This window comes from Delphinapterus leucas, unplaced genomic scaffold (assembly GCF_059928025.1).
Source record: "Delphinapterus leucas isolate spDelLeu-1000000601 "Yukka" unplaced genomic scaffold, BTC_Dleu_Yukka2 spDelLeu_asBTCV2_sq31, whole genome shotgun sequence".
Classification (NCBI taxonomy): Eukaryota; Metazoa; Chordata; class Mammalia; order Artiodactyla; family Monodontidae; genus Delphinapterus; species Delphinapterus leucas.
Window position 1 is genome coordinate 14,489,372 of NW_028322240.1, and position 14,824 is coordinate 14,504,195.

The 14,824-nt window shown below is 47.8% G+C and overlaps 1 protein-coding gene across 1 annotated transcript in view; it reads left to right on the forward strand.

The window, feature by feature from the left end:
- The window catches only part of LOC149743987 (disintegrin and metalloproteinase domain-containing protein 19), an 88,350-nt gene that overhangs the window by 39,778 nt on the left and 33,748 nt on the right, over nucleotides 1-14,824 (forward strand). Inside the window, exons 6-8 of the mRNA XM_089905921.1 lie at nucleotides 8,351-8,543; nucleotides 9,216-9,281; nucleotides 14,005-14,076. Of these exons, the coding sequence (XP_089762047.1) occupies nucleotides 8,351-8,543; nucleotides 9,216-9,281; nucleotides 14,005-14,076 (331 nt within the window). The remainder of the gene's footprint in view (nucleotides 1-8,350; nucleotides 8,544-9,215; nucleotides 9,282-14,004; nucleotides 14,077-14,824) is intronic.

Below are 14,824 nucleotides of genomic sequence, written 5' to 3' on the forward strand. Positions count from 1 at the left end.
CTGTAGGAATTGGCTAACCCTGGGGGCAGGAGCAAGGTCCCAGTGTCAAAGCACCAGGATATAGGAAATAAAAGACATGGTTCATACACTTGAAATTGATGAATTTGAGCATTTATTCCCACTTCTCCTTTGCTCTTCTCTGGTAGAAGTGCTTATAGGCGGCAAAAAAGGAAATGGGCAGCTAGTGAAAAGAGCAGGAAGAGAAGGGAGAAGCAGGGATAATCTTCAAGACAGAAAATGAACTGAAAAGTTCCAACGAGGGGGCATGTTGGAAAGAGAGTGACTTCATTCTCTGAGCCAGACGACCTGGCTTTGAGCAACTAGCAGTTGACCAGAGGGGTGACCTTGGACCTTGATGGTCTCTTTTGTAAAATGTGGATAAGGGAAATATATATCTGTCGTGTTGTGAGGATTGCACGTGCTAATAGATATCTAACGTTTAGAACTGGCCAGTATATACAAGCACTCAGTCACCTCCCAGACCCGTGCTTCCTGGGCGGGGCCCGCAGCGGGGCACCATCAGTATCACCTGGGAGCTTGTTCAAAATGTAGTATCTCAGGTCCCACCCAGACCTACTGGATTGTAACCTGTGTTTTTACCAAGATCCCCAGGTGATATGTGTGCACGTTATAGTTTATACCTGAGAATATGTGTTCCTTGAGGATATGAATTCTATCTCAATATCCGTTTCTCTCCTCCAGCCTACCCTGGTGCTTTGCATATAGTAGGATCTATACATGTATGTTGGAGTAATAAAAATCATTCATTTAGACTCTTCCCACCCTCCCCTCCTTTTGGAAAAGAGATGATGATCTGAAAAACCTGTGTTCTAATTGCCTATACTAATTGCCTGGGTTTTAATTGCCTATACTATGTGGTACCTATACCCAGTGTGTTGATAACCTAGCTCTATGAAAACAAAAAGAAAAAAAAAGCACTGATATGTAGCATCTGCCAGTATGCTGGTAAAAATATTCCCACCATGACCAATTCGAAGCTATCAACATGTGGTTACTGAAGGCAGCATTGGGCAGCTATGCACACGTTGGCCCTCATGAGCCAGTAGGAGGTGTTTCCACTGTGTACCCTTCCTCTCTCTTGATCGATTGAGCCAATGATTGTTTCTTTCATTCAGCAGATTAACAGTGGATGTCTGCTCTATGCCCATGTCCTACACGGGTGGAGGGAAGACAGGCATATAAAAGTAATTTCCTGAGCCCTCAGTTTCTCATCTGTAAAGTGGGCATGGATGATAGGCATGGTAGAGAATGTTAAGTGCTGTGTTAACGCTACAGCATGCAGACGGGATTATTATCATCTTATAACAGTGAAACCATGCTAAGACTCACCCAGGCTCGCATGCCAATGTGAGGCCCATCATGCTGCCGATCCCACGTGTTTGTTTATAAATCGAGCCATGTCTCATCTTAAGGCTTCATGGTGAGTTGGCCGGAGGGGATTAGGCGGGAAACAAGCTTTGGCTGGGAGGCCATAACAGAGACCCCAAATCCCCTGCTCAAGTGACCTGATTGAGCCTAGCCAACTGGCCTTCCAGTGGTGTTTACAGGCCCAGTCATCTGCAGTCTGCAAGTGAACAGCATCTGTCCCAAGAAGGAGGAAAGGGAACATGCAGGTGTGACTTGCTTCTCTCTGCCTCTTCCTCTGTCCTCTTGGTCTGGGGCAGTGGGAATTTGGCTTGGCCTCTTGTACATCATTCCCGCAGCTGTGCTGATAGGGGAGAACTGGGTGAGCCGTCCATGTGTTTCTATTTTGCACGCTTCCCTTTTATGGGGTCCACCCGCCTTATTTTCCCAGCCTTCTCACTACACACCTTAAGAAACCAAGGGTGTCTGTGGGCCCGACTGATTTAAGAGCTGGAGACGCCTGGCAGATGGCTCGATTCAGACTCTGGAGTAGGAGCAGCTGTAGCAGCAGCAGGCTTCAAACCCCTGGAACACTCCAGTCGCCCCCCACTAAGGCTCATAAAGCGATGCTGCAATGGAAAATCTCCATAGCAATTGTGCTTCTCTCCTGGAAACATGCTCTTTGTGATTGGAGAAAATAGGTAGGATTTATACCAAGTGGGATCTTCAGGCTGATGATACAAATACAGAGGAATCCAGCTGAGTTTCTAGATTGTTGCTGGGCGTCCTCTTCTCTCCAAAGCAGTTCTTTAGGCTAATTTAATTGAAGAGGTAATACGGGATCATAGTAAAAATACAGTCAAATAATACAAGAGCGTACAATGAAAGAGTACGCTTCCTGTTTCCCGAATTCCCCCTTCCCAGTGGCAGCCATTGTTACCAGTTTCTTGTGTATCCTTTTAGAAATATTCCTTCCAAAAAGGAACATGGATATGTAATATAATGCTCTGTAATCTTGTTTAGGCCCCTGACCCCTTCGAGAATAGAGTGGCAGCTCTGGATATTTATAAACTACACCAATGAAATGATGTGGCACACCATTTCCTAGGGGTGTTTAGTGTCCATACTCCCCAAGCCTGTCTCCTATGAAGGACTCATCTAAATGTCCTATACGATATCTTGTGTGCACAAATGCTTTGCAAATTAACATAAAGTATAAATTTTAGGAGCAACGATTATTTGTGAAGAAATCTAGACATTACTGGGTTGAGGTGTCCTTGACTGAACCTGTGGGATTCGGCAGACACTGGGCGTGCGTGTACGTGTGTGTGTGCGCGTGCGCACATGTGTGTCCAACTCACTGTCTATCAGCAGGAGAGGTATTGATTGCAGTAAAAACATTTTTTAAACCTGATTGGTCACTTTGTTTGTAAAGAAAGTGCTTGAAGATTATCATTACGTAACTAATGAGTGTGCTAAACATCCAAATAATACTGGAGCATAAAACTAAAAGAAGTGAAAATTCTTTATCCTGCCCTGCCCTTTCAATCAGTCTCATTCCCCATCTGTAATCTGTTGGGGATACATAATTGAAATACATAATTATGTGTATATATGATTTTTTAATCCAAGGGAGATTGGTTATAGGGTTATACATATCATTCTGTAATTTGTTTTTTTCTTTTTCCAATTTAACATTATGTCGTAGGCACACATAGATCTAGCTCATTGTTTTAATGGCTGTATAGTATCTTAAGTACTAATGTCTGGCAAGTTCAATTACATAGAAAGTCTTTCAAAGACATACAGTAGATCACCTGTAGTCATCTATTTGATGCATCACTCTTTTTTTTTTTTTTTTTTTTTTGTGGTACGCGGGCCTCTCACTGTTGTGGCCTCTCCCGTTGCAGAGCACAGGCTCCGGACGCACAGGCTCAGTGGCCATGACTCACGGGCCCAGCCGCTCCGCGGCACGTGGGATCTTCCCGGACCGGGGCACGAAGCCGTGTCCCCTGCATCAGCAGGCGGACTCTCAACCACTGCGCCACCAGGGAAGCCCTGATGCATCACTCTTATAGCAGATCTGTCCTCAAAACCCTGGGGCCCATACTCACTGTGGTTATACCTTACCCCAGGTCCCTGGACTCAGACTTTGTGCGAGAGAGAGGGAGAGAGAGGATATGAAATTAAGAGTGAGCACAGGAGGATGTGTGTGAACGTTATGTGATGGCTTAGAAGGAGCTCACAATTTAGAGTCAAGCGACCTGAGTTTCAGATCTAGCTCCATACCTCCCGGCTGTGTGATCTCTGAGCTTTCCTCCCCCTGTTTCATTTCATTTCCTCCTTGTCTTTGCCTTGGCCAGCTCAGCTCTCTAGATGATGCCCACGGTGCAGGGGGCTGCTGAGTCCTGGGTGGGAGGCTGAGGGTGGTGTCATGGCTCCGCCCATGAGTAAGGAGCCTGGATGTCAGGAGACCTGGGATCTGCCCCCAGCTCTAACAGTAGCTCACTAGGTGACCTTGGGCAAGTTCCTACTTCTCTGGGCTTCGGTTCCTCTTATCTGAGAAAGCAGGGTAGACAAGACCATGGAAAGGACTCTTCAGTGTAGAAATTTCTGTGCTGCAGAGAGAGTGGGCAGTTTCCAGGAGGTGGGGCGCCTGGGACAGAAGGAGCCAGTCCATGCCTATCTGCCCTTTTGCCAAGGAGAGGCGTGGCCCTTTCCCATTTGAATACCTGGCCTTCCTTCTGCAGAACAGATAAGAAATGCTACCTCTGTGTCAAGCATAGAGTAAGCGCTCACAGGGCAGCATCAAGTTTTGTCAGGTGTAGATTCTGGAGCCAGGCAGTTCCTGGTATAAAACCTGACAGGTTGCTTCAGTTCCCTAGCATCAGTTTTCTCACCTGTAAAATGGGAGCAACAATAGTGACATCATTGGTGGATTTACATGAGGTGATGAGTGCAACTTCCTTGAGATCAGGGACTTTCTTTTGTTTTCCTATCATGCTGCATCCCCGGTGCCTAGAACTGTTCCTGGCACACAGTAGGTGCTCAATACATATGTGCTGAATGGCTACTGAATAAGATGCCTTGTACCCTGCCTTGTGTATCATACATGCTCAATGACTATTAGCTATCCTTTTTAAATATTACCCTAATTATTAGTAAACATTGCCTCTTACTTCAGCCAACTGTCATAGCAGCCCTGTGAGAGGGGAAGCTTTGTTGAGTAACTTAGCCCAAAGCTAGCAGACAGCAGAGCCAGAATTTGAATCCAGGTGTGTCCCACTCCTGAGCCCATGCTTTCCACTTGTGGCTTGCCACCCCATCCCAGAGGGACCACATCACCCGTGTGACCACGTCACCTTTGTGCTGCCTTTGAAGCTCCCTGTAACTCCTTCTCACTTGCATGCAGATTTTGGGGGAAGGAAAGAAGTGTGACAGAGTGATTACCTCTTAGGGCAGCTCTGGATGTAGGCATGTAGGGTGTGTCCCCTTGGGTTCAGCTCTGAATGGACAAATTCCTAAGAAGCAGTTCTTGCCTAGTTCCTGGAAGGATGCATTTGAGCGAGTCTTGTAGTCATTCAGGGGTTAAACCTGCTGCCTGCCTGGCCTGCCCTGCCAGGGTTCCTCTGTACAATTTCATTTGTATCAAGCTCTCAACAATGAATAGCGTGTGAGGTCGCTCTCAACAATGAATAGCGTGTGAGGTCCTGGCCACCCAACCTCATGGGTCCCCCTCCCGCGCACCCCACCCCCACCCCCCGCTAAGCTCTGCCAGAGCTTACATTTAGCAAATTAGATCAACTGAGACACTTAGAAGGAGAAATGACTGGTGAGTGTTCAGGGGAGGGCAGCTAGCAGGGCTTGGGATTGGTGACAGTGAAGGGCCCTGGGAAGTAGATTCTCACAAATCCCCCCACTTTCAAAGCTGGACATGCTGTGACATGCTAGGGCTTGCGCCAGCCTGTTCTCCATCCCCTGGCAGTCGGGAAGGTGGCAACTGTGACACAGGCGCGTTACCAGCAGCCGCAGCAGGGGCAGGGGAGGGGAGCGGCCGCAGAGTCCTATTGCTGGAAGGACCTTCAATGTCCTTCTGAGCTTGTGTTTCTCCAGTTATAATCTGCCCACTCCCTGAAACAGAATTGCTTAGAGCTCTGTGAAAAGACAGGGCCCTGCCAGAGACTGGGCTCCAGGTCAAGGTTCCTGAGTGTGGCTGTGCAGGGGATTCCTATGGGACTTGTTCACTTGCTCAGGCCTACAGAATCTGCATCTCCTAGGTGGGGCCTGGACATCTCCATTTTTAATACACCGTGTAGAATATTCTAATGGATAGATCTGGGAGATTTGATCCTAAGATCTCTGACCCCTAGGTTTGGAACTCACTGATAGAGGCAAATAGCATAGAGGTTAAGGGCATGGGGTCCAGAGTCTGCCGAACCTTAAATCTTTGGCCCCAGAATACCCATGAGAGCTTGTTATTTAATCTCTCTGGAGCTCAGTTTCCTTATCTATCAAATGGGACCCATAATGGTGCTTTACAGGATTGATGTAAGAATGAAATAAGAATGACAATTATAAGCACAGTGCCTGGCATATAGTTAACTCTCAAAAAATGGTGTCTAAAAATGAGAAGTGGACTGACTGCCTCTCCCAGCTGGTGTCTTACTTCAGACAGGCCAGTTGGGTAATGGCCGATCACGCCTCAGAGGAGAGTTGCTGATTCTTGTCACTTATAGCTACTGTACAGGGCTCTGGTGACAGAGGCAGTGTGAGGTCATGGTTAAGGTCTTGGGACCTAGAACCAGACTACTTAGGTTTTTACTGCCTGTGTGACTTTGGTCAGTTGATTAACCTCGCTGAGCCTTAGTTTTCTCGTTTGTAAAATGAGGATAATATTTGTAAGGATCATAGAAGTTGGTGTGAATAATAAAATACTCAGCACAGTGCCTGGTCCATAGTAAAGACTCAGTAGTTTATAACCACCATGATTGTTGTTCACTGTGCACCAAACTTCTGTGTTGTCTCTGTCCTATTCGGCCTAGAGGCTTATTCAAGTGATGCCTGGTCAGCTACACTGGAAATTTTCCACGCACTGGGTGTTATCTCCACAGCCACAACCCAGTGCACACAAAGCCATCGGCTGGTTTGTAGTGTTTGTAGCCATTGGGGGAAACTGAGGTGACGGGGAGGGGCCTTGGTCAGCCAAGATGAGAAGATAGCTTGAGAACAGGATGCCCACAGCAGCTCTGCCCTCTGCCCTTTCCCGTCTGGACTCAGGAGCGGATGTGACCCTTGCTGTTTGTTCCACTCTCACCCCCAGCTGCACAGGCAGCCCATTGGGCGTCCCGCCGGGGCGCTGGTCTGGGATTGCTGCGTCAGCCTGGATGAGGTAGCCGGGAAGTCGTCAGGCTCCCTGGCACCGGAATGAGGTCAACCAGGGATGGATTCCAGGAAGGACTGCTGCTGATCAGGGCCTGGCGCTGTCTCTCCTGAGAGCATCACAGGCTCTTCCCAAAGGGCAAAACCTGGGCGGGGATCTGGAGGTGTTAGGGGCAGGGATGGAAGCCGAGACAGCCGAAGAGAGGTCCTGCCAGTTTGGAGTGGCAAAGACTGACTTGGCTACGCTTTACCTTTTGAAATTTCTGGATGGACAGAGCCTGAGGTTTTGGAGCACACGTAATGCTGTGGGGTCCCTGGGGTACATTGCTGGGACTTTCCTTCCCCAGGGCCCTGATAACATTCCCTTGCTCTAGTTTTTATCTCACGGTGTCAAGGATGGCAAATACCTGCTACGGGGGCCTCTGCTGTCCCTTCCATTGATTATTGGTGATAGTGATTGGTGATAAGCTGTGCACTCTTTCTCACCGAGTCCAGATAAAGCGCCCAGAAGCCTCATTGATGCAGCACCCCAGGCAGCAGCATCCAACATCAGTGTTAAGGGCGATGAAAGCTTTTTGCCTTTTCTGTTAACATACTGTAGTGATTTATTCCCATGTTCAGACTCTAAGCTCCGTGAGGGCAGGCATCTTGTCTGTCCTGTTCACTAGTCCGTCCTCAGCAACTAGCATGATGCCTGGCACATAGCAGCAGCTCAGGAAGTATTTGTGGAATGAATGTCTGTCCTCCAATGGAATGTGAATTACACAAGGGCAGGGATTATGTCCAGATTACACCTAATACAGAGTAAGGGTTCAGTGAATGAAAAAATATAATGAATGAACACACATATTTATTGTGAGTTCAAGGCTAGTATCTGTAACCCAGAGAAAAGAGAAGTCACACATGCTTGGTTGTGGGTGTCACCTCACCGCAGAGCTGCCTTGCTGACACAGGGAAATTGGGGCTGGTAGGCATGCCATCAGTGATGTCTCTAGCTTTGGTTTCCAAGAGCAAGGACACTTGTCTTTCCATTTAATTATCCCGAGAGTCCTGTGAAGTTAGAAAATTATCATTTGCATTTTACACTTGGGGAAACTGAGGCTTGGAGTGATGGAAGAGGTTTGTTGAAGAGCATTTGGCAATTTAACGTTGGAGCTAAGCTTAGAACTTGGGTCTCCTCACCCTCAGGCCAGCATTCTTCGTCCAGTCACCAGACTGTCTTTTCCTCCGTCTATCAAGTTTTGACCTGTGATCTGTTGTATGCTATGTTTGGGTTTGGGAGGCTTTTTGGAATCCTAGTCCTGCCATCCTTTATGAGTATGAGCTGTCCCTGGTCCAGCCCTTTTAGAACCTTCAAGCTTCTCTGTGATATGCTTTTGTACCCTGAAACCGTGCACCACATCTCACGTACATGTGCATTTCTCTGGAGAGGAAGTCTGAGTTTGCGTCAGATTCTCACCAAGGAGTGCACGACCCCATAATAAGATTAAGAAGCAATGATCAAAACCAGCTGTGAAATTTTTTATAGGGGGAACCTGAGGCCTGAGCAAGGGACTTTTCCAGGACCATAATCTTTGACCAGAGATTCTATTTCTCCCGTCAACAGAGGACTGATTATGGTGAGCAGTAACCTCAGCTACATCATCGAGCCCCTCCCTGACAGCGAGGGCCACCACCTTATTTACAGATCCGAACATCTCAAGCTTCCCCCCAGGAACTGTGGGTTCGAGCACTCCAAGCCCACCGCCAGGGACTGGGTCCTTCAGTTTACAAACCAGACCAAGAAGCGACCTCGCAGGGTGAGTTTTTCTTAGCACAGGAGTTAGCCTGGGGATAGGCTTGTCCCTTCTGAGGACCCTTACCTTGGATCCAGGAGTATTTCTAAATCAAAGGGAGATGGCTAAGAAGGAGGAAATAGCTTTTTCCTCTTAGTCTAAGTCATTGTTGAGTGTGAGAAACCCTTGTTTTCGACAGAATAACAGCTTTGGGGGAAAACATTACTACCTTTAAAATAAGGTGCTGATTTCAGAAACTTTAAAATGTGAGAAAAAAATATACGCCTCCCTTTTTGGAATAGCCACTTAACCATGTGCACAAAATGCTTGTATTTATTTATACCGAAATTAGAGGTATGTGGTTTAAATGTCTTTTGGGAACTTGACTGTCAGCATGTTCCCTCACGGTATGTCAGCCTCTGTTCTGTCTGCACTAGGCAGCCAGCTCGTTATTTCTGGAGACTAAAGGACTGGACCCACTGTCCCAGAGCAGCCTCCTGCGATAACCAAGATGGCGGGCGGAAGGTGTAGTGAGGGTGAGGATGAAGTGACCATAGCTGGGGTTGTCTAGATCCCAGGTACAAATTTAGTAAGGAGGGCCGCTGCTTATTAACTGCACCATTTCTGAGCAGTTTTTTGAAATGAGGTCAAGTCCACCATTTCTATAGCTCTGATCTGCTTATGTCTCTTTCTTAGATGAAAAGGGAAGATTTACACTCCATGAAGTATGTGGAGCTTTACCTTGTGGCTGATTATGAAGAGGTAAGGGGGAGGCAATGGGTTTTAGCAGAAAAATTGCTCTCTTGATAGCTTCCATTCCAGCCTTCAAACTGCTTTGGGGAAATACTAAAGCATTCCTCTTTTTCCGGTTTGTCATGTGATTTTGACCTTAAATCTGACCAAGGGCTCTTTTTGCTATTTTAAACATAGTTGGGAAGAAAACAAGGAGAAGTCTCTTCCAGCTCAGTGCATTAATCAGAACATCAGGATAGAGAATGTTATTTGGGTTAACATTTCTTAGACTGGGTCTGAAGACCCTTAGGTTTTGGTGCTTATTCTTTGGGAGAATAGAGATAGACCTGCCCTTAAACCACAGGGTTTACAGTAGCAGCACAAAAACTCTCTAGTTCCAAGTGTGATGACTGCTGTAGGGTGGTTCATTGTAGAGGATTAGAGCACAGATAATGAATTGGGAAAAGCTTCCCAAGGCAGTAGTGTTGAAGCTGACTCCTAAAGAATGGATTCAGGCCCTACGGCCCATATTTGCCTAAATTAGCCGCATTTTACCCCATTCTCACTTTATGTAGTGGCTCAACCACAGAACTGACATATCTTCTGGGCATGGAAGGTCAGATGAGCTGAGCACTCCCCACGTTCTAACACTGCACCTCGCCTGGGGCTCCCTTTCTGACAGAACTCATCACAGTTCCCATCTGTCACATACCGTCCAAATGGGTTAGTTAGCAGCTCCCCCTGAGGAGCAATCCCACAGCACAGATCCTGGAGGCAGTGCAGGGAAGGGGGAAGGATACTAGAGTTCGCGCTGGAAGAGCTGCCTTCCAGTGTTAGTGGCAGGAGGAGGTGGCCCTTGAGTGTCTGCAAGGACACGGAGTCGTTAACTGCGCAGAGACGCGGAGGTGAAGGGCTTTCCCAGGCCGAGGAAACATCTTTTTAAAAAAAAAAAAAATATATATATATATTTCAATTTTATTTATTTATTTATTTTTGGCTGCGTTGGGTCTTCGTTGCTGCGCGCGGGCTTTCTAGTTGCCGCGAGTGGTGGCTACTCTTCATTGTGGTGCGTGGGCTTCTCACTGCAGTGGCTTCTCTTGTTGCAGAGCACGGGCTCTAGAGTGCAGGCTTCAGTAGTTGTGGCGTGGGCTCAGTAGTTGTGGCCCGTGGGCTCTAGAGTGCAGGCTTCAGTAGTTGTGGTGCACGGGCTCAGTAGTTGTGGCTTGTGGGCCCTAGAGTGCAGGCTTCAGTAGTTGTGGCATGCAGGCTCAGTAGTTGTGGTTAGTGGGCTCTAGAGCACAGGCTCAGTCATTGTGGCACACGGGCTTAGTTGCTCCGTGGCATGTGGGATCTTCCCGGACCAGGGCTCGAACCCATGTGCCCTGCCTTGGCAGGCGGATTCTTAACCACTGCGCCACCAGGGAAGCCCCGAGGAAACATCTTGTTCTGCTTTGAGAGGAGTTTTGCTTTTTAATTGGTGTCGGTATTGGTTTTTCCAGCAGCCTTTCTTTCTTTTTTTTTTTTTTTTCTTTTGTTTTCCTTTCCAAAGACTGGTTTGTGTGTAGGATGGGGGAGTGGTGTGGGGAGCAAAATCCTAAGTGATGTAAAAGCCGCAGCTGCGCAGTCATGGGGGATGCTAATGGCGCTGGCCCCTGCCTAACAGAACTGCCATAGTGGGAGGGTTGCTGGAAGAGAGCTGAGCTTCCCCGGCTCCGGGACATCTTGAGATCCTCTAATACAGTGGTCTCGAACCTTTTTTGTGTGTGTGCTGCAGAATCCTTTGTTCAGATGAAAGCTCCTGTGACCCCGATAGTTAAGCATATAGAAACACAGCTGCTCTAATGGAAAGGTGGGGTGATGTTCCCCCTCGGCCTTGCACTCTCACCAGAGGACTCCTGGTGTGGGGATTTAAAACCCACTGGGTGTGAGTCTGAAAGCTGGAGAAGCGGGGGTGGGGTGAGGATTGGACATCTTCAGTCTCCTGACCTCCAGGGTCACAGCAAACCCCCAAAAGGAAAAGTGTGCGCCCAAGGTGCCTCCAGAACTGTGCTGTGCGTAGAGCCATCTTCCTGTTCTAGAGGGAGGGTCTCCAGCAGCGCCCCATAGGTGCTGCCCACAGGCCGTGATTCATGCAGCTCAGTGGATGGTGGATAGGGAATGTGCGCACTACTCAGGTCCTGGGCAGGGGTGGGTGGGGAAGTAATAGGCCAGGCTGGGCTCACAGGCTCACAAATCCCTGCCCCCCTCACCACCTCCTCCCCCACTCCCTCTCCAAGTGGCCTCTCATCCTCCGCGGGCAGAAATGTATTCCTGACAATTAATTAATCTGAGAGGACGGCAGACAGGGAAGAGGAGGGCGCCTTATCTGTGATTTATAACCTGGTGTTGAGACAGGCCAGGCTTTGCCTCTGGGCTCTGGACTTAGCACAGGGAGCAGAGACATGGATGGGGTTGCTGCCTGGAGAGAGGGTTTTCAGCAGTAAAAATGACCATGCAGCTCCCTGGGCCTAGGTGGGAGCACCTGGGGGTGGTTCTCAGTTTATTCATTCCTTAGGTGAAATGGGAGATCCAGGTGGGGGAAGAGCAAGATGGGATTTGGAGGAGGAGACAGGGCAGCTGTGAGAACAGGTATGCCAAGGACTTTTCAAGATACAGACAGAATGTGGGGCAGTTGGGAAAGACCAGGTGATGCACCGTGTTTTAAGGCCCGTGTCAGCCCAGAAAGTGTAAGTGGGAGATACTCTTTTCTTTACATCAGAGGTCTGTAAACTATAGCCCATGGTCAAATCCAGCCCACTCTGGGTTTTTATAAATAAAGTTTTACTGGAACGTATCCATGCCTACCGCTGCATGTGTTGTCCATGGCTGCTTTTGAGCTACAATGGCAGAGTTGAGTAGTTGTGGTAGAGACTTTATGGCTGCAAAGCCTAAAATATTTACAGTCTGGCCATTTGCAGAAAGTTTGCTGACTCTTGCCTGAGGCTCTTCAGGATAGCATGGTACATTCCTTAAAACTATGGTGGTATTATTGGGCAGCTGTTTGAAGATAGGATTAATATATCTGAAAGACAATGAAGTCTGACTCTGATGTTCTAATAAATACTCCCTAAATGCTGCAGCACTTTCTGTGCCCGTGAGACGAGTTTAGAAATGGGATGACTGAGTAAAGAGAAACTTCAGGATTAACACCTTGGAAAGGTCTAAGTCCCAGGATCTTACATTGAATTTAACTCCGTAGAAAGCAATGGTGAAAGTGAGACGATTGCAGTTCTGATGAGTCATGGTTCCCAGGAGGCCCAGGAAGGTCCAGAAGCAGTGGGAGAATAGGAAACGGTGCGTTTCTCCCCCTATCGTGGCTGAGACACACCCCCATCTGGGCAAATATCCCAGGGTGTTTTATTTGGCTGTTCTTTTCATTTCTTTCTTGTGTATTCTTGTGGGATGCAGTGGAGGAAGGACGTGAAGGTTTGGACTGAAGTAACATATATCGTGTGTACACAAGGTAAATCAGATAGGTACCCAGGTTCTGTGTAACAATGGCAGCATATAGGACATACCCATCATTTTCAAATTTAGGTTTCAGTTGTAGCAAGTTTTATCTTTATGCTGTGAAGCTTTCCTTCATCATTGCAGCTGAAAGTGATCTACCCTTTTTTTTTTTTTTTTTTTTTTTTTGCGGTACGCGGGCCTCTCACTGTTGTGGCCTCTTCCGTTGCGGAGCACAGGCTCCGGACGCGCAGGCTCAGCGGCCATGGCTCACAGGCCCAGCTGCTCCGCGGCACGTGGGATCCTCCCGGACCGGGGCACGACCCCGTGTCCCCTGCATCGGCAGGCGGACTCTCAACCACTGCGCCACCAGGGAAGCCCGTGATCTACGCTTTTGAAGCAGGCGTGATTAAGTGAGGCTACCTACAGAAATGTGCCCCTCCTGCTGCCCACGGCGGATATTTCTGATGGAGCACAGCATTTTTTGCTGCCGAGCCCCTTGCAGCCTTAGAATTCTTCTCACTGTGGAAGGCATTGCTAGTTGATCTGAGTAGCATGCCTAGATGAAGCCTATTTCCCAAGGTTTTATGATCCTCATTGCCAGCACTCATTTTGTGTCATTCACACAGCCTCCTGTTGCAGTTATTTCTGTGCAGGTTTTCTCAGCCCGTTTCTATTTCATACTCCTTAAATATAGCATCTGCCATTGTTGTTATTTCTGGTCCGCTCTGTGTTTTAACTGAAGCTCCTTCAAGGCTAGGACCAGGACCACACACTTTGTATCCTACCCAGCACCAAGTGCAGTGCCTTGCACACTGCAGTTGTTCAGCAACAATTTGACCATGTTGACTGATCACGTGCACGGAGGCCTTGTGAGATCCCTGTGATGGTGGCTCCATGCTGGGGTGATGACGGAGGCAAGGATTGGATTGGTCCCTCTTCTAAGCCCCAATGGAAGTTTGCAGGAGGCCTTGTAATTAGGAGGACAGGAGAACAAGGTTGACTTCACAGGCTGGAGGAAGACAGTTCAGTTCACTGCACAACTGTTAACATGCCTACCGTGTGCCTGGAACTGAGCTAGTAGTTGGAGGTACCAAGATGGATGTGACCCAGGTTCTGCCCTCCCAAGCTGACACTATGTGTCAGGGAGATAGTCATCATAGAAGACGGAAGAAAATGAAAAGGAATTCAAAGACCAGTAATGGGGCACACGAGGGGTCCTGGGAAGGGTTCTGGGGTCTCACCTAGTTCTGCTTGCCCCATTTAGTTTCAGAAGAATCGACGAGACCAGGACGCCACCAAACACAAGCTCATGGAGATCGCCAATTACGTTGATAAGGTGAGACCAGGTGTGTCCTTGTGGGAAAGGTGCCAGCACCTTAGAGGAGCTGCAGGACAGGAGATCACACCTGACTTGCCTCTTGCTCAACTGGCCGCCCCACCAGCTTCTGGGAGGCAGTAGCGATGCAGCTGAAGCTCAGTGGTCACGACAAGACCGTCAACTGCATGGACCTAGCCAAGTAGCTTGTCTTGTTTGGGTTGCTGTTTTGTTTTGTTTTTTAATTTACAAAATGAGGGGTTGATTTCAATCAATAACTTTGGATTGTTTTTGTTTTTCTGATGGAATCCTTTTTCCAATGTCTAATATAGAAGTCTGATGACAACAGACTCCTCTAAGCTGAAGCAGGGGTGAGGACCCAGAGTGCTGTCCTCTGACCCCCTTCCCCTCATCCCTGCCTTAAAAGTTGAGGAGTGGGTTGTTTGGGGTCAATCTGTATAATCTCCCTCTGTAAAACAGTTCTAAAATCATTTGGTTTTGTCTCTTAGAAAAGCCATGCAGTTGGTTAACTTTCCTAGGTCAGGCTCTTTTAAGCAAGCTCTTAGGAAATACCCAGATTCTTGAATTTTACTAGAATAGGCTGGTCTGGGACTTGGAAATACTTTGTTTATATGAAAGAGTGCAAAATGCAGAAGAGGTAACCTAGAATGACAGTGGCCTCTTGATAGGCGAGTGGTAAATAGTTTTAAAAAGTAGATTTTAATGTTTGGGATCGCAGGTCTCTGAGAATCTGATCACATTTATTGTA